Here is a 19,485-nt window from a genome sequence, read left to right on the forward strand (position 1 = left end):
TCAGAATGTTTATATATTAGATGTATATATTGCATCAAGTACATATTACTTCTTTTCAATGAACACCTCCCTCAGAAAAATTAAAATGTTTGAAAACTGTGTGAAGACACTTGAATACCAACAAGACTTCTTTTGCCACCACATGCAAAATATATCAACACATGTCATATATTGAGTCTCAAGTGCAAATGTGACAGTGATGGTATTTTTTTAAATCCTATTGGATGGATGCTGTGTCCACTAAACAGTATAAAGTCATTTATTTTTTTTAGTGACAAGCATTGGCAACAAACTATAGCAAAAATGATGAGATTTTCAATATTTCTAAAAATGTCCATAGCTTTCACCAAGATATTATTGAGCATCAACAAAAAACTGAGACTGCTTGATATATGATATGAACTATGACGGAGCTGGCTACTCCACCTACAGTATAATCACCCTGCCCTCTAGTGTCACTATGGGGATGTTGATTTTACATGGAAAGCTGCTCTTGCTTCCTCTCACTAGTCACCACTTGGCCAAACGCATTAAATAATAGATTACAAGGAAAAACAACAACAAAAAAATGCAATGAACTTCACAGGTTGAGGTTTGGTTTATTCCTTTATTAGATGTTAAGAAAATCCACAATGAAACAAAATAATTTACTCAGGGTGTACATGAAATTAGAACAACAGAGCTACTCAGGACAGATGGGATTTTAGGAACGTAGGGGAAGGGGGAGGGTGAAGGAGCATCTAGGTGGGAATGAAAATACGAGGAAAACTCAAAGTTTTCAGTGCTGGATATGTTCTTCAGACCACAGTGCAATCGAAACTCAGCAACCCCTTTCAGTGTCGTTCCAAATGCATGTACCCTCAGTGAATGCATTTTCTCGTCATACTTTTTTTTTTCCCCCAAACAGCCTATCAAAATGGAAGAATTAAAATGGAGAAAGGTGTGATACGTTCCTTTCAACTCTCATGTAAGTGCTTAGCTTCTTGCACAAATTTACCCACATATTCATGCACACAATCATAACATTCTCTCAATCACTGATTTAACCTCACGTTTATTTTTATTTTTTTTTAACCAAAATGTTTTGTTTAGTCCAACATAAAAAGATGGAGTGTGATGTTTGCATGCTGTATTTCAGACACAGTCCATGGTTTATTTTTTTACTCAGACGTCCCTCGATCAAAAGTAATACCATGCAAAATTAACTGAATGACTTTTCTCCATATATTCTTGAATGTTAACATGCGCCAAGGTATTGCATAGGACTCTTTCATTCCCCTCCGCATTGCTTATGCAATCTACAATGGCTTACTTCTTTTTTTTTACTAAAACTAAAGCTCTAAATTAAAGACCTGTGTGACCTGCTTTGAAAGAACTTCTGTCAATAATTTCTGCTCTACAATCAAAGGTTTTACATTAATGCCTCAATGCACTGTCACAGGCATGAGTGTAGATTATGCAATATGCTTATATTAAAAAATTCCTGAGTGTCTGATGACTGTCAAAGAAAGGTGACAAGACCCTGAAGTTGGAGTACCTTTCATTCAGCTTCTGTGGGGTCCTTTTTCAACTTAAGTGGCACTGGATTGAACAAATACTGGGCCTTTGCATACAATCTTTGCATTTTTAAATGAGGAAGCCATTTCCAAAGCCATTCCCGAAACAGAGACACCTTCACCTGCGACAGTGCATTACAGCTAGTCTGCTCACACTGCAAACATACTCCATAAAACCATTAATGAAGGGATGATATTAGTTATCTGTGCTTCAGTTTCATGGTATCAAGTGACAAATAAGTCAACCCCATACTGTCCTCATAACCTGTTTGAAAAAAAAACAAAACAAAAAATAAACAAAAAAACAGCAGGTATTAAGAAATGCACAATGCATTTTCTGCAGAGGCTTTAACTTCATTTTCAAAGCAAAGGTCAGAAAAGGGCCACTTCAACCACACCTCAAAGGTTTTAATAGCTCATTTGTTCAGGTGTGTTTTAAATTTAGGGCGCATTCATGCATTTTCATTTTTTGTGAATGCATGTCTCTGCATACACTCACATTTCTTTGAGATAAAGTTCTAGTTCACTCACTCTACACCAGTGCCTTCACAAGTTCTGTTGCGCACGCGCGCGCATACACACGCACACACACACACACACACACACACACACACACGAACACAGAGAGCGAGAGAGAGCGAGAGAGAGAGAGAGAGAGAGAGAGACCTTACTCAATATTTCAACAAGATATATTGTAAACCAAAAAATAAAGACACACATCATGAAAAAAAGCATTTGTACCTAAGTGTAATTATGCCATGTTTTTGGTTTCAGCATCACCCCTCCACTTGTTTTATTTTATATTTGTTAACTTGCAGCACGAACAATTAACTATCAGTCAGTGCTGATTTTGACATTTCTGCCTGGGAACAATGAACTGAAAAGATTTGTAGAAACTTGACATTTAAATACCTGCAGGTATTTCTGCTTCAGCTGTTACAGGCCTGACAACTAAGAGGTTACCTTAAAAGAAAAACCAAGCCACATTAAGCAAGAACTGCGATCAGGCAAAAACTTTTTTCTTCTTTTCACAATTTTTCGCAAAAAGATATTCATGGAGTCTGACTGTCTGGACTACAAACAAAACTAGGCTATGCCATCTACTTATCACAGCCATATCATGGAACTGCAACTTCAAAATATTTTTGAACATACTTATAGCACCAATAGTCCGTACCATAGAAATTACAAAAAAATAAAACAAAGTTTCATTCAGTTGCAACACAGATGTCTGCAGAAATGGCTGTGGTTGTCTTTTTGTAATGGGTATTGACCCCAAAACAGAAACTTTTTTATTTTTTATCCCCAATTCTTTAACAGCATTGCATTTCAAGTAGATTATTAGTATTTTTTCCCAACAAAACTCCTTGTGATTTCCTGTTTTTTTTCTTTAGTTTTTTCTTTTTATTTTAGCCTCACAAACCATCTACTACTAGCTTCTGTAAGACTATCACCATTCAAAAATCAGACTCATTTATGATAACGTTTCACACATTGGGAAATTAGGGATATTTAGAAGAAAGCTGCACGCATTCTCTACTTCACATTCAGAAAGTCGTCCAAACAAATTTTTTAAATTAAACTCTCAAATTCTTAAACAACTCCAAAATCCCAACATCCTTTTGTTATCTTTCTGAACAACAGATGGAAAGTAGAGGATGCGATAGCAGTTGTTGCACACAACATTGGGTTCAACTAGAAAAAGAGGAGTGAGACTGGCTGGACGAACACACATGCACAACCATTCAGACACCACCAACTACCAGTATCCTAGTTCAAAAGCAAAATGGTGGGAACAAAACTGACATGGATAGAACAAAAGATTGTCCCTACTACCTAACTGTGAGACTTGAATGAGGAGCAGTGTACAGAAGAATCAAATGAAACAAATTCTAAAATGCCTGAAATGCATGTCCGCACATGGCATCACTCAAAGACAGAACATATTTTTTGAGTTTTCCTATTTTCACTCATTTTTTGTTGATCTGATTGATTATACAAGGTTTTAAGTTAGTAAATGAAAACCAGCAGGGTTATGTGTGGGGGTTTTGGAAGGGTGTCTCAGAAAATTCGCCTACGTTTTCCAGCTCTGAGATGACCCTGAATTTTTGCTGGTAGAGATCCAGTCACAAAAGGAGAGGAAGATTTCCTCCCTATGACAAACATCTTCCGCAAAACTGGAGTATTCATATGTTGCTGCTTCCTGCAAAGAGAGGTCAGGCAAAATGATCAGATTGTTGCACATGCTAGTATCCACGCTGCATCTGACTGTTTACTGTATTGCAGCTTCCTTTACCTCCTGCATCTTGTATTTTCTAACTGAACAGGTTCTACATGGCTCCAAGCAGCAACAAATTAGTGTAAATTCACAACTGTTATTAGACACTTGGCACTGTTTGTTAGCTGTCCTGCTGTGACCCTTCATATTCAGACCCAATTACGAATTTCAGCTTCATTGCTAAAATCATTCTGTGGATTTGGTGGCTTTAATAGCTGAAGCTGGTGGCCAAACATGTGCAGTTCTGTCTCTAGAGTTGTAACACTTTGTCAATATTTGGCAAATCCCTTTTTTTCCCATGAGCAGCGCCTTAAGTATCACGAAAGCTGATAGGTCAAACATTTCTTTTTAATGCCAGCAGCCTATTACATTTAATACAGCATGTCAATGTGTCCTCAAATGGTTATTTTTGCAGCAAAGGCAAACTGGCACCGTTACTGCCAATTTCGCTAACTATTGTTAACAACTTTGAATGGCTGTTCAACTCCACAAATTTAGTGCCGGAAAAGGTGTGACATCATGAAAGTGTGTAGGCTGTATAACGTGCTACTCTTGTCTTATATTTAATGATAATAATCTGCAAAATAACCTGGACATCGGAGGCAAGATGAGAGGGCACAAGGTGAGTATTACAGCAGGGCTGTTAGGAAATGGAGCATTTACTATCTGGCTTCCTTTGTTTCTGTGACCTAAACAAGTATTACTCTGTAACATGCTTATACATTTCTGGCCTTTGCATTCAGGTTTTTGTTGTTACTGCTATGTTTGATATTGGTGAGTTCAACTGTTAATGAGTTGAATTTTCAGAGTGGTTTTGTAGCTGTTATGAAATTATTTTAATTTCTATTTATTAATAATATTATATAGCACTGATGAATATCTACAAAAAGTTGAGTGTCAGTGTGGATCTGTTATGGCACAAAGGTCTGGGATAAATCTGTTCATCCTACCATGATCGTTAAACTTCATTTTAAAATGCAGTTTTCCATGAAAAACAGCACTTTAGATACAAGGTTCCCCTTAAATATATTGGTCAAATTCAAGGCAGAACTGATTGTTACTCTGCCTCTGCTAGTGAATTAGATTAAAACAATGTCTTGATCAGCTGTGCTACCACTACTGCAGATCAGCTCTGGACATCCAAGTGGTAGATTACTTAAGCAACAACTTTGGGCTGAGGAGTTTGCCACGGTCTGGGGAGAGATCTGCCTTTATCCACTGCTGTGTGTTTGAACAAATATGTACGGTGAACCTGGTTTAATGTATTACAAAAAAGTATTATGGAGGAAACTGTTAAGAGTTGAGAATATGATTTTGGAAACAGGTTTACCTGTACACTGAGATCCAGGGAAAAGGGGGGAACAGAGTGTGTTCTGCCACCAGCACTCATCTTGCTGGTTACTAGCTCCTCCCTGTCCATTTACATTTAACAGAGGGAACTAAAGAAGACAAATGAGAAGTGGTAAGCTGTAAACAGCGGTCTGAGACATCACAGGTGGAACCCATTTCATAGCTGATGACAGATTATGAAACACTGTGTGATTAAGCCAATATTCTTGTGAGATTATCGAGCACACTTATCATAACATTTAAATATTATTAGGAGATATATTTAAGGAACCCTCACCTCTGGCAGATCTCCAACAAAGTCATAAGCAATCCCATACTTTGGGATCTGACCTGCTGGTGCACATAAGCAGGACTGTTTCTCTCCTGAAGATTCCTCCTTTTGAATCTTGTCCGCTGAGAGGTCTATCTCTCCACCTGCAGTTGAGGCAGCTGCTTCCGTTTTGCAGTCTAAGCAAATGTCTTGCTCAGCGATTGGCAGGAGGGTACTGGAGCCCTCCTGTGAATCCAGAGAGGTCTGGGCACTCTTTTCCATGCCAGACTTCTTTAATCTGGGTAAGAATTTACCAGATTCCAGTTCTGACTTCCCATAGTAAGGGCCCTCACATTCTGCATCCTCCTCCAGAGGTTTGAGGTCTGCCTGAGGATCATCAAAGACGTCAACCGGCGCAAGGACGGGAAAACTCATCTCCTCTTTGTCAGTCTCAGCCTCTGAATCACTCACTCCTCCAGGAGACAACTCTGAGGCTGATATTGGTCGGAAATGAGTCCTTGGGGAAATGCGGATGGCCCTGTACTGTGTCCGGTTGATGCCATATATTCGTGGGTGGAAGGCTTCATTCTCAGAGTCTGAGCAAAGAATAGACTTGGGCTTAAACCCTGGACTGAACGAAGCCATGTCCTCAGGCTCAAAAGAACACTCAACATGGAGGACTTGAGAGAAGGGATTGTTCAGGTTGAAGGATGCAAACGGGTATTCTAAACCTTGCTCCTCACTATGCAAGCCTCCGTAAGATCCCAGCAAATCTTCATGGAAGATGAAAGAAAATCCCTTATTCAATCCATCTCCGCCTCCTCTAATGGCCTGGTCACTCTGCCCAAAGGACACAAGTGGCCTCCACAGGGGCCTGTGCCCAGGGGCAAAGCAGCTGCCAGTGTTCATGAACACATCTGTGCCAGTGATGGTTAGCATGTCTGCGCTAGTAGCAGATGCAGCTGCAGCAGCACACTGTAGCAGGCTTTCTTGGGTGTCACTAGGCGGCAGGACAGCCCAATTCTTATCACCACTTAGTGTCTTCAACTCTCCATACACCCCTCCTAGGATGAATGATGTACTCTCCTTGTCAGAGCTCAAGTCCCAGGGCTTGGACGGAGTCATGTAGTCCCCAGCACCATCTACCTTTGAGAGTTTGTTTTTGGCCAAGTCCTGTTCTTCTTTCTTGCCGTCCCAAAGGTGATACTCTGATCGCTGCACTGCTTTCTTCTGAGGTCCCTGAATTGGAACTCCTTTTGCCTGCACCTCCAGACAACTGCAGCAGTAACCGCTTGACTCATCTGCAAATAACCCCTCACTTGTTTTTTCTGCTCCTTGCCTAGAAATTTCATTTTTGCCATCTCCTATTGCAGTCCAAATGTCCTTTATTATCCCTGAGCTGTAGTCATCACTGTGTTGGTTTGTGTTGTCCGAAAACATGCCAGTGCTGTACTGTTTACTCTCATCCTCTTCCAACGCTATACCACAAATGGACTCCAATTTCGATTTTTTGGTGAAGGTCTGATTGGATCCTGTAGTAAGACTGACCTCGTCACACTTGCAGCCAGAATTTTCTTGCAAAAAATCCAAGATTTCATCCTCCAGATATGTTCCAGAGAGAGGCGGGATCATACAATCAATCTCTTCGTTGCCAGTTTGAGCAGCATCCTCTGTCGGAACATTTCCTTGCTCGTTGTCTGAACGAGTCTCCTCTGAATGTGACCAAGGACTGCAAGTTCGTGTTGAAAGGTTAGAACAGTGTTCAGTTTCGTCAAAGGCACTATTTTTGGTCCATATTAGCAAACGAGACTGTTTATTAGAATGTGGGTCGAGACAGCTACTAGAATCTGTGTTGTTTTCATGACCAATGGTGAGTGAGTCGCGGGGAAAAGGAAAAGTAGGGCTATCATACTGCAGCTCAAAAAGAGAGAAGCAGGATGTGTTCAACCCAGATGGTTCACTGGTGGCTTCAGGAACAGGTGGCTCCTCCAGATTTCCAGACAGCTTGCTCAGGGTGAATGAAACACTATCAAGATGGGGCGAGAGTCGAATTGGAGAGTCTCCTACGTAGCTTTCTCCATCTATATCTTCTGAAGTAGATGGTGAATAACAACCCCACACTTGAGCCATGTTTTCTAGATCCTCCATGAGGAATCCAACAGATTCGGAAGCTTCCTGTGAGTCTGCCAGTATTGCACTTTTCCCTTGCTGCTCAAGGCCATCTAACACTAAACAACATTCTGCCTCAACGTCTCTTTGCTCTTTGCTTTTCTGTCGAATCATGCTTAAGATCCGACTCTCTTGTATAGAGTCTGAGGCACTAGTATCCAATATGGATTTATAAATATCAACTTCATAGAAGTGAGTGAATTCAGACAGATGCTTGTCATCTAAATCTCTACTATCCTCTGGCTGAGGGCAGCTTGAGGTCCCAGTGAGTTCAGCAGTTTCATCTTCTGCTTCGCCAGGCCCTTCCACAAAGTGCCCATCCACAAATGAGCCTGCTGCTAGATATGCTCTCTGGTAGCTCTCATTGGCAATGCAGATTCCCTGGATTCTCTCCGGCAGCCTCTCCATGTCTGTTGACAAAGCAAAGTCATCAGGAGATTCTGTCTTGCTTCGATATTTTGTTTCCAGCTTGCTTTGTCTGCTGCTGAAAGGTACAAAATACTCTGTGATGGGCTCAGTGTACCAAAGTGGCTCCTCCATATATTCCTTCTTGTTTCTGGCCTCAACTCCAGACTCTTTCGCTTCCTTCCAGCCTGGATCTTTACGAATCTCCTTTAGCGGTCTCTTCCCCTTTTTGTATAGCTGTGGTTGTTTGGCAGCACCCCCAGTGGCACTGCTGCTGCTCCCTCCTGTGTTTCTTCGATCCTCTTTGTCAATTACCTTCACTTGAAGCTTTACCTGCCCGCTGTTGCGTGTTCTCCTATTCTTTGCAGCCTCCCTGGATTTGTGCCTTATTCTAACTGCCTTGCTTCTAGATGGCTTAGAGTCACCCTGGTTCCCACTTGAACTTGAGCCCGCCTCACTAGAGCCAGAAGACCAGGATCTGGGTCTGTATTTGCCCTCAGATCTGTGTCTCGTCTGTCTCTTTGAATGGATGGTAGACTTCTCCTCCACTGCTGCACCACCATGGTATCGGTTTTCTTTCTCCCTCTTGCTTCGTCGTTGCTGGCCTCTTTCATTGGTCACAGTAGCGATGGTACCACATTCCTCGAGGTTCCGCTCCTTTGCAGCCTCGCCGTCACTGTTGCAATCTTTTGGGGAAGAGGTGTCGGTGCTGGTCTGTGGGGCTGCAGAGGATGATGAACTTGAGTATGCGCAGGCTTTAGCCTTGTTCCACACCGTCATGATCTCTTGGAGGCAAACAGGTTTCTCTGACAAAGGAGGAAAGGCTTCATAATACCTGCAGTCACAACAGACAGAGAAGATGCTTGATTTAAATGTGTTCATACAAGTAGAGTAAAATAAGCAAATAAATATGGGTGTGCTCTGTAGCCACCCATATTAATAAATATACAATATCCATGATGTAGCTTACATTTCCACCTGGTCCTTTGAAGAGGGTGACTCAGCTCGCTCTGGGGACTGGGAGCCATCAGATTTCTTTTGAATCTGTTTTTCCTCTGTAGAAGACATTAAATATTACAACATTAAAACATTTATCTTTTCAATGTCTTTAAATCAGGGTTATAAACATATTTAAATAGGTATAGGCCAAACCTTTCTGTTTGTTTTGGATGTCCTTTAGTTTAGAGCAAAGCTCTTCAACCAGGCTTTCAATTCCAGAGTTCTGTACCAAGGAGAAAGGCACGGAACATATTTTAGAGAACTGAAACTGAATACAATGGACAGCTGATATCAATTTCATTAAATAATGCAAACATAATCTTGTAAATGTGACAAATAAAACTTTGAACTTAAACAACATTTACAATAGTTTAAGCACATATCAACACATAAACACGTTGTAAGAAGAAAGAAAAACTGACTGACGAGATCTCAGTCAGAAGACTTGGGTAACAATCCAAAGTTCCCAAAAGCTACTTTGACCCCAAATGTGACCCAAAAGAAAGAATGAAAGGCATGAGCTTGACACAAGTCAAGCCAGCTGACTTATGAGAGCTTAGGCATGCTCAGCCATGACTGTTCTATATTTAGCTAAGGTGTAGAAAACCTTTAAAAAAAAAAGAAAAAAAATTTAAAAGAGCTAAGCAACAGCAGAGGAGATTGCCTCATGATGTTCTGAGAAACTGAACATTTACTCCACATCCTGAGTAGCTTCACTGCCTTCTTGAATTGAGCAAAGATACAATAAATAAACAAGACAACCATGTTCAAATGCTAGCTTAGACCAAGTAGGCACTTTCAAAGCAAATAGCCTCAAAACAAATCACAGCATAGCGTCTCCTCAGTACCAGTCCTGCCAGACTCTAGCTCACTCATTTCCTGTTCACTCTTCCAGAAAATATTCCTTACCATGCCACCTCATGAAAGGCAAAGTAAAGTTTTCTTCTGCCCTGTGTTTCCTCTTGCATCATTGTGCTAATGCCGGTCAGCTGACAGCCAACCAACTCTGCTGCTCACTGGTGCAATCCTGTGCAGCGTGTGCTGGTTAGAAAATAGAACGCAGAGTCCAGTCCCAAGAGAGGAGCTCAACACTCCACCTCTTGCCTTGCAGACCCTTCCCCCTACCCTCCATCCAGCTTTATGTTGTGTCATTGGTCAACTCTCACCTCAGTTACTACTGTTGGCCAAATACTTAAATGTCAACAAATCTCTCCATAGCCTTTTCACTCACACAAAGTTAAGGAATAAAATGAATAAACTCTTCAATGCGAATGACATTCCTCTGAAGGTCATGAATCATATGTGAGGGCAGAATTTTTTTAAGGCAAGGAAAAACTTAAAACAACTGACTTTAAAATAACCTTTTCTATGCAAACTAACAAAAGGTGAGGCAACCATGCCAAATAAGGTGACGATGTATTTACAATGAAGATCTTCCCTTGTTCAATGCTTTAGCCTCCTGCATTGACATAGCTTTATTCAGTGTCTATTCACTGTGATGTATGCAATTAATATCTGCATGACTGCACCTTAACAAGCAGCAGGGACTAGTACAGTAACACATTCCTGCCATAATTAGACCAATCACAACCTCTTGCCTTCTGTATTCAAAATAATTTTCATTCAAACATTTCATAAAATATGGGTCAAACAGTTCAGACATAGTAATGAAGGACTTGCATTACTCCAAAGTGAAAGTGATTCAGGTTAATGTTTATTTTGTTTACTGTAACCTGACTAACACCGTTTATAAACATCACGAAAATCACAGGATTACACCAATCAAGCTGAATGATAATGATGCTTACTTCATCAGATGCAGAGCGGAGGCATTGCACAGCAGCTTGCTTCTTCATTTCCTCAAGACTCAGGTCGGTCACACCTTTCTTCTTACTCTTGCCCCATTTCTTCCCAGTTCCCTTCTCCCAGCCTAAGAAGATGTCATTTTCCTTTCAAAGACAAAGCAAAAGAAGTCAGTCATAAAGGAAAAACTAGGATATATATATATATATATATATATATATATATATATATATATATATATATATATATATATATATATATATATATATATATATATATATATACATACATACATACATACACACACACCATAACATACATACCATAACAATTTACTCAAAAACGGCAACTGCATGGCAATAAATGTAATGACAGAGTTACTACAGAAATCAAATGAGGAATTATTCAGTGGCAGCAGAGTGCCATTATGTGAAAGAAAAGCCCCATTGTTACCCTCTCCTGGCAAACTGATGTCTTCCTCTAACGAGGCCATTATATTCACACGCTAACTTCCCTTTCTGAATAAAGTTCACCACTCATTGGACAGTGCTAACACAAACAAGGACAACAGTTTTACTAAGATTTTAGACCTAACTAGAAAAATCCCTTTAAGGATGCAGGAGCCTACCTGGTCCTGCAGGTCGTAGTCATAACTGTCATGCAGGAGGAGGCTGAGGACGTAGCGGGTATAAATCATGGCATCAATCCCGCACTTCTCAAGCTCCTGGCCAAGCCAGCTTTGTACTGGACCCAGTGACTGGAGTAAGGACATCTCTGGGGCAGGCAGGGGGGCCACGAGGGGGTAGGGGCAAGAGAGGTTTTCAGGAGGAGCAGGACCGTCTGAATCGGTGCTCACTGGACGCATGGGACCTCAGGTGTTGGCCATTCTCAGGTGGAGCAGCATTGTGATAGGTAGTTGCTGTAGGCTGGTAGGTGGAGAAGGGTAAACAGAAAGGACGAAGCAGAACCTTAGGAAGAGGGGGCAGTCACTCCAGCAGGATGCACTGAAGGGGCTCTACATGGGGAGGCATGTAGGATGTTTTTTTTCTTTTTTATTGCTTGGAGCAAAAAAGGGGATTTTACTCGTCAGGCATGGCTTATGCTGCTGATAGATCTCAGCTGCTGAGCAAAACACAAGACGTGTTTGCGTCTCAGTTGGAAGGATCCATTTTGGGGCTACGTCTTACTTCACCGGCAAAACCTGAAACAGAGCAAGCATGCATCAGTTTCTCTGAAATATTTTCAATGTTGAAGCAAAGTATTTGAAAAAACAGAGGTGTGGTCAAAGATCTTATTCATGTTCCCCACAGAGCGAAACAGCAAGGAACAAGGCTCTTTAAAAAAAAAATGTATGAACACACGTCACTGCTTTTGGACAAGGAAATTATATTTTCTTTAATTTTAAAAAGGTAGAGAAATAGGATGACAAATGACAGATCATTCATAAAATGTTGTTCCTTATCCTAAAGGATGTTTTTAATGACTGGTTATTGCCTTGCTTAGCAGCAAGCTAATGGGCTCCTGAGTACATTCTTTAAATAGTGCAGACAGCAGCCACAATCATGACACAGTAATGTCAGTGGTCGTAATCCCTCTTCAAAGTGATAAACAGGTTAATAATAATTACTGACCACACTCAACAAGGGGCTTGTGTTTAAACCATGGTTATGTGCATTCACCTCAAAATACAGCACACTCACTACAAAGCGAAATCTCACATAAACGTGAAAGCATCTGAGTTATTCAAGTCTGTTTGTGTAATGACCCTTCAGTATATGCAATGGAACACAAGAACTATGTGACAGGAGAAGTTGTCATGATCATGTAATTCTGAAACACTTGACTGACTGTAAAGGGTGTGTAATACTCTTAAAAGAGGAAGTACTACTTTACTCATTATTACTTTCTAGCAGCTACAAGGAACTTAATCATTTGCAAATTCTGGCACCCCCTGTGGACAACATCAACATGAGATAATGGAACAGTGAATGGTTGGGGTTTGGCACGAGGTATCTTTCACCATCACCGATTGGTTAGTTGCCACCCGCAAGGGGAGATGGAATAACAATGGCAGCGTCAACAACACGAGCAGAACATGCTGCTGCATGCAACTTGCCTGAAGTCCCCCCGCTGCGTAAAGCCACTTTTGACGGTTGGAGATACAAACATTACTTTGAATTTGTTGAACGTAAGGAAAATAACTTGACTGTAAGGTGCACACTTTGCCCGTGTTGGAAACTTCTCTCCACCGCTGCTAACACTACCTCAAACTTAACAAAGCACCCGGAAGCACCTACAGAGACAGCACGCACACACACAAAGCTTGTTGCTAAGGAACCGTGGAGCAACATGAATGTAACGAGTAATGTAACGAGTAATGTAACTAATTAGTGTTACTAAGTACAGTTTGGGTCATCATAATGTAATATTTTTACTTATGTCATAGGCTACTTAGGGAATTTAGGGAATGCTCTCACACAGCCATCATGAACTCCCCTGCATGGGCTTGGAATGAAGATTCATGTTGTAAAAAAATATTTTTATTATTTGTTTTAAGAGAGGAGTTATCCAAGTCAGAGTCCTGCACGGGTGAAAAATAATGTACTGTGTCAGACACAGATGCGGATCGGGTCGGACGCCTGAAGAGGCGGGTCGGGTTTTACGATTGCCATTTTCAAGGCGTCACTTATCATCAGTCATTATTAGCGACACAAATTATAAGCATTTATATTTCATATGAGCTCATTAACACGTGCTTGCGCCCTCCCAGAACTCCCATTCCCCACGCTGGCTTACTTTCACTTTTAAAAATTGCGTCCGTCCAATTTTCCTTCGGACGTCGGTATCAATTTATACCGGGTTGGCTCGGGTACGAATGTAATTTGTGCTACTGTCGGAAAACGGGTCGGATGCGGTTATAAGTATGGCGGGTTCGGGCGGGTTTGCAAAATAAGACCCATGCAGGACTCTGCTCTAAGTGACTATTTTAATCCTCTAGCTAATTATCAGGCTAAATATCCAACATGCTAGTTAACGTCAAATACTGCAGTGGAAGACGACGGTAAAATATTTCCTTTCTCTAACACTAGATTTATTTATGCCTGAATTTTTAAGGTGTGGCGGCTTTTATTTTGCCGTGGCGGTGCGCCACAGTCAATTACATGTAGAGGAAACCCTGACACATTCTTTGGAAATATTGTGTCCTCGTAATGATAGGCTGATAGCTCAGTAGCAAAGTCAGTATAAAATATTACATAAGCCAGTTGTTCTGCTGCCATCTGGCACCAAGCCCCCAGGAAGAGCAACAGGCTTTGAAGCTAGTTTCCGTAGTAACCAAACTATGTAATTACATCATCACATGACGCAGTGGAACCCAAAATGATTTTCCTGTAAGCTAAAATTGTGAAAGAAGCGTCTGTAAAATGTTGAACTAATTGTTTTGACGCCACATAACACAGAAGTGGAGATTTTCCTGCTAGGAAATGAATGGGGCTCCACACCTCCAACTCTCTGCCAGGATTAAAAAAATAACGTCCTTGTCTAACAACCACTGAATGTGACTGATTTTACTTTTTATTATCATTCCGCATCTCGACGCAGAGTAGCAGCGAAAACTGACAAGACAGACAGATGCATGCTGTGTTTTACTGCAAAATAACTGGATTAAGGAAGTATGTGTGTCTGATTTAAAAGCCATCACTTTCAAGTGAAATCCTTTTGACTGTAACTTCAGGCATTTTCAGTGGTGTAACTCGGAAACTGGGCATGCTCATCATCAAAGAAACAGACCATCAGATTGTAGGGCTGTAACGACACATGTATCAAAACCGAAATCGTGACACTCAGATCCACGAACCTGTCTTGCGTTGTGAGAAGGCAGAATCGCGACACAACTTCCAGTCCAGATCCAGCCCTATGAGCTATAAGTAGCCCCTTTCACACAGCGACACTGCATTAACACCATAGTGGTGGTTCGCCAATCCTCCGCCGTTGGTCGTTCACACAGAGCGAAGTACCGCTGGAGTAAAGACGACCCACTGTGTTATTTACACAAAGCCGGCACTGCGGCTCCTAAAGAGACGTGACGGTACACGTCATGATGATGACGTGTGTGTGTTTCCCTGGTGTCCCCCTGTCAATCTAAACCTGCAGATAAGTTATAATCATATGGTTGCTGTTTTAATGTGTCGTGATTGAGATCCTGACCCACCAAACACCCTGGAAAGTGACGAAATCACGTTTTTCGCTCTAAATGACATAATTGGCAACAGTGAACAGGACCTGTGTGACTGTCACTCATGAGGACGGAGGCTGTTTTCTGGGGGAAAGTTCACTGAAGTCTCGGTCGGGAGGGCTGACCGTCGCAGAGATTTTTTTTCATCACAAACACTAGGTGCAGGGTTCTCCCCAGAAGTTCTTAGTATAGCGGCGGGGGGGTGCGCGACCGCTAGTCAACGTCAGTCCAGGGGGGGAGACACACACGGACGTACGGACAGCCGGTCATCAACTCCGTCAGCCGGGGGACGGACGGACGCTCATCGCCGTCAGCCGGGAGCTCCTAGCCGTCAACCGGGGGACGGCGGACGGACGGACAGACGGACGGACGGACGGACGGACGGACGGACGCTCGACACTGTCACGCGCGGAGTATAGCGGCGCTGACCGAGCGGTAGAGCGCCGCAGCGCCGCTGTTCCACCATCTGGGGAGAACCCTGAGGTGAGTTAAAGTGTTTTGCAGGTGACAGACGCTGTTTTTCGGGCAGAAATGCGACGAGGAGTCGGTAGGACAGGTGGGAGCACAAACGCTTCTCCACGTACAGCTGCAGTACGTCTAAACTGTGCATGTAAACGTACTGACTGTAGCACTGATTGTTGATGGGCTATATTACTTGTTATGTGTAAGCAATCAGATAGTCATGTAGGCAGGACACTGAGCAAGTGGTGACCACAGACATAGAGGGGTGGCTACATCAGACTCATAGTAATAATTTTATCCATTTAACCACAACCTTTTTTTTTTGGCTGACATCAGCTACTTGCTGTATTGAGGAATCTGATGAGTTTCAAGTTTATTAAACGAATTAAGTGCATACATTTAATAGGAAATAAATACTAATTACTAATACAATACATTCAGATAATTTTGCTTCAGATTTTTCTCTAGCCTCTTTTCAAATGTTGTATTGAAGATCATCTCAGTGTAATGTACTGAGAGAAACATATGTGTCACACAGTAAAAGCAATTTACTACTTATTTTTTTTTTTTTTTTTATGGCTTTATTGACAGTACAGCTGAAGATATGACAGGAAACGGGGGAGAGAGAGAGGGGGAGTGACACGCAGCAAAGGGACCCAGGCCGGGTGTCGAACCCGGGTCCGCTGCAGATGGGACGTGCGCTCTGCCAACTGAGCTAAACGGTGCCCCGCAATTTACTACTTTTGCCAGTAAAAAATGCATTTTGCTACAAGTCAAATGGGCCAGTGAGTCAAAAGGTTGATTTTGGCCCCTGCCACTGTCTCAGACTACAGAGCAGCATCTTTTTGCAGGCTGGAAGACTCATCCTCAGCACTCTGTGATAAAATTCTGACAGGCATTAAGAGAGATAATATAGAAATTACCAAACTTCTCATTGGTGCTGTTGTTTGCTTATATGTGTCATAGGGAGGGCATCAGTATTAAATTGAGACAATTTCATAACCATATTAAAGTTCCTTGTAATGCCTTACACTTATTATTCCCTCTATTACAATCACAAAAGCAAAATAGTTTAAATTACGAGCAGTAATATGTCTTGGATTTAAGCCCATAACAAAATAACTACAAGCAACTGCAGCAGTTCAATGCAACTGTGTGGGCAGTGGGCAAGCTCGCTGTCAAGTGCATGTGTTTCATATGGCAGCTGTGGATTAGGAAACCGACGTGGAGAGCAAATGGACGCTGCACCGATCTGATTGGCTAGCCCGGTCGTCACTCAACAGTGGCATATTATGGGTTACCCGTTAGAGACGTCAAAAGGGCAAGATAAGAAGATTTGCAGTATGAACCATGCCATTACAGCAGTCAAACACTTTCGTAGGATAGCACTGTGTTAGTTTAAATTAATGCAGATGGACACCAACCGAAAGGTTATCGAGCTTTATCGATAATTGCTAAATATGGCTGACCAGTGTCTTCAACCCAGCTGTTTCTTGTACGCATACTAGCCCCGGTGCTAGCTCCTGACTTCACCGTCCACATAACGTTACCAACTTTATCTTAATGCCAATTACTCTGACATGGAAATGACCACAACAAATTGTTAGCTTGCTAGTAACCCTCTTTACTTTTCGTATATTTTAACATTATTTAAATATACATTTCTGTCATTAACATTACATTGCTATCTATTGCGGCAATGCAACCAACTTACAGAGAAGCCAGGGACGACATTTGAAATAAAGTATAAATGTCATAGTTATATTAACAAAGCACAGAGTCGACGATTTTATAACAGCCGAAGTTTCAACTAACGTTAAACTTACTTTTGGTGTAAACGTCAGTTAACTAGCGTAACTTTGCAGTCAAACGGCAAGGTTAGCTGGACCACCGACCTTTAGCTAATGGGCTACGTTAGCTGAGTTGGCTACCGAGAGCTGTTCCTCTCCTGTCATAAGACAATTTATAATTGTTATGTCTGCCTAGCATGGATCATTCAGGTGGACCCTGTAAGTTTCAGTTTATTAATTTAATCGCGAAATTACCGCGAAGATTAACGTCAGTTTGGTATGTCGGGCAGGTGAACGGAGGCTACTTCTATACGGTGACATTAGAGCACTGACGGTTCTCCATTAAATAGTTAGCTAGCAAACTGCAAGACGCGGACGTTAGGCCAAGTCTGGACTTCCAGTCGGACACGTAGCACCAAAATACGCAAAAGTCAATAGAATGTAAGTTAGCAGAGAAGTCCATTTCAATTTGAGACAAACGATAGCTAACGTTAGCTTTCTTGTACGATTGTTGTTGTGATCGAGGGGGAGGAGGAGCAGCTGCTCCGGTAGACTACCAGAGGACTGTCAGACGTTTTCCTCTCAAAAATGTACGCCATATCGTCATACAGCGAAAGAATAAGCTGGGTAAACATGAAACGCTAAACAAGTACAAAACTGCTGTCGAGCCAAAAGAAAACTCCCAGCCGGTTTACTTACCTGCCGTGGGCTGAAGTAAAGAGGAGCAGCGAAAGGGGAGCGGCTATTTCTCTCCCGCTGCCGTTCCGAGCTCGAGCTCTGGAATCCGCTGCGGTAGCATCGCGTTCATGGACGCCGACAGAAATGGCGCTGTTTTCACATCCAGTGCTTCTTCAAAAGCGTCAATGAAACTGGCGACATTCAGGCTCAAGCAGGAGGAAGGTCATTCCTCGATGATACCTGATTCGTAGACCCACAATGTCCGCCACCGCAAAGCCAGTTTCATTCGGTGACGGTCTCCTGAATGCGCCACAATCCGCGTTCGTATCTAAGCAACAAGGCGAAGCTCTTCCGTCCTATTGGTATATTTTTGATTCCTCCGCTGGGGTATTGCATCAGAAGCCCAACTAGTACTCTTATCATTTGTAGTGAAACTAAAGTAAAATAATCAATGACTGTCAGCAGATTATACACATTACTAAAGAAATAAACGGATGATTAAATATTCTGTTCCAGCTTTAAGTTTAGGGGAATTTGTAAATTTTGTTTTTACAAATTCTAATATGGTTTTACAGTTTGATAAAATTGTTTATTTACAGTAACAGTGTCATTATTATTTTCTGTGATGGCAGTATTTTCCTATGATACTAATTGGGCTTTATATAAGCCTACGCATTGAAACTAACCAACATTATCTGTACATTTAAGCCTATAAATGAAACCACAGCAGGAATAACATTTCTGTGCAGTTTTGTCATTAATATGACTCCGCAGACAGAGCCAGTAATTATTTTCTATAGAAAATGCAACTTTTTTAAATTATAATTTTGTAATTTTATACTCTGTCTCTGGTGTGACTGAATGTTTAGTTACAAGTGGTAGGATTTCACACATAGCTAGGAATCATTTTGTATCAATGCCATTTCTTGGAATCACTTATAGTGGATAAGCAAATTCTCACACACAGTTCATCATAATTGTCCATGTGGTAGGAAAAATACCTCTATTCAGGCATTCATTATCACAACACTTTTTGGTCAAAGCAAAGCATTTCTGCAGCTTTATTTGATTCAGTTAACTTTTTATCAGACAGAATGACAACACTTCTATAAGTAGGCCTACTGCTAACTGCCTCTCAAAGCCACTGGGTTACCACGAACCTCAAAGTGTATGTGTGTGTATATGTTGGGGGTGGTGGGTATTATTTAGACCAACCAACTGCCTCAATTGAGGGTCCACAGTGTGTCACACTTCATCTGCCCTCTGACTCCAGGGGTTATGACCTCTGGGTCAGGATGAGTCAATGCCTATTGACCAGATTTTTGCATGTGTACTACCACAACACACACAAATACACAAACGCACGGTCCTTTGGCTTCACTGCCTCCTTGCCATGTTACCAGAGGTGAGTGTCACTAAGTGTATGTAAGGTCGGTGTGTGTTGAGTGGGAGTGAAAGAGGCTGGGAGAGGAGTGTGGGGAGTCTGTGCATGTGCATGTGACAGCAAAACT

General features: G+C 41.8%; 1 protein-coding gene across 2 annotated transcripts; it reads right to left on the reverse strand.

Annotated features, from left to right (window-relative positions):
• Nucleotides 1–587: 587 nt before the first annotated feature.
• Nucleotides 588–18,281, reverse strand: kiaa0232 (KIAA0232 ortholog). Of its 2 annotated transcripts, XM_030430058.1 has the most exons (8): nucleotides 17,996–18,281; nucleotides 11,439–12,011; nucleotides 10,816–10,956; nucleotides 9,161–9,230; nucleotides 8,979–9,063; nucleotides 5,462–8,843; nucleotides 5,165–5,273; nucleotides 588–3,759 (listed from the first exon to the last, which is right to left on the reverse strand). In XM_030430058.1, exons 2-8 carry the CDS (start codon nucleotides 11,673–11,675, stop codon nucleotides 3,743–3,745), a joined length of 4,041 nt encoding a protein of 1,346 aa, XP_030285918.1. In that variant the 5' UTR covers nucleotides 11,676–12,011; nucleotides 17,996–18,281; the 3' UTR covers nucleotides 588–3,742. The 2 variants fall into 2 exon arrangements, with proteins under 2 accessions (XP_030285918.1, XP_030285919.1); XM_030430059.1 differs by lacking the exons at nucleotides 9,161–9,230; nucleotides 10,816–10,956; nucleotides 11,439–12,011; nucleotides 17,996–18,281 and having other exon boundaries at nucleotides 5,462–8,814.
• Nucleotides 18,282–19,485: the final 1,204 nt, after the last annotated feature.

Source organism: Sparus aurata, chromosome 10 (genome assembly GCF_900880675.1).
Source record: "Sparus aurata chromosome 10, fSpaAur1.1, whole genome shotgun sequence".
Lineage (NCBI taxonomy): Eukaryota > Metazoa > Chordata > Actinopteri > Spariformes > Sparidae > Sparus > Sparus aurata.

What these genes read in the sequence shown, in the direction of transcription:
- kiaa0232 (XM_030430058.1), bottom strand. Translation starts at nt 11,675, where the DNA reads ATGCGTCCAGTGAGCACCGATTCAGACGGTCCTGCTCCTCCTGAAAAC. An exon ending in TCCGCTCTGCATCTGATGAA is followed by an intron (nt 9,231 to 10,815) that starts GTAAGCATCATT and finishes TCCTTGGTACAG; the next exon opens with AACTCTGGAATTGAAAGCCT. An exon ending in TCAAAGGACCAGGTGGAAAT is followed by an intron (nt 8,844 to 8,978) that starts GTAAGCTACATC and finishes TTGTGACTGCAG; the next exon opens with GTATTATGAAGCCTTTCCTC.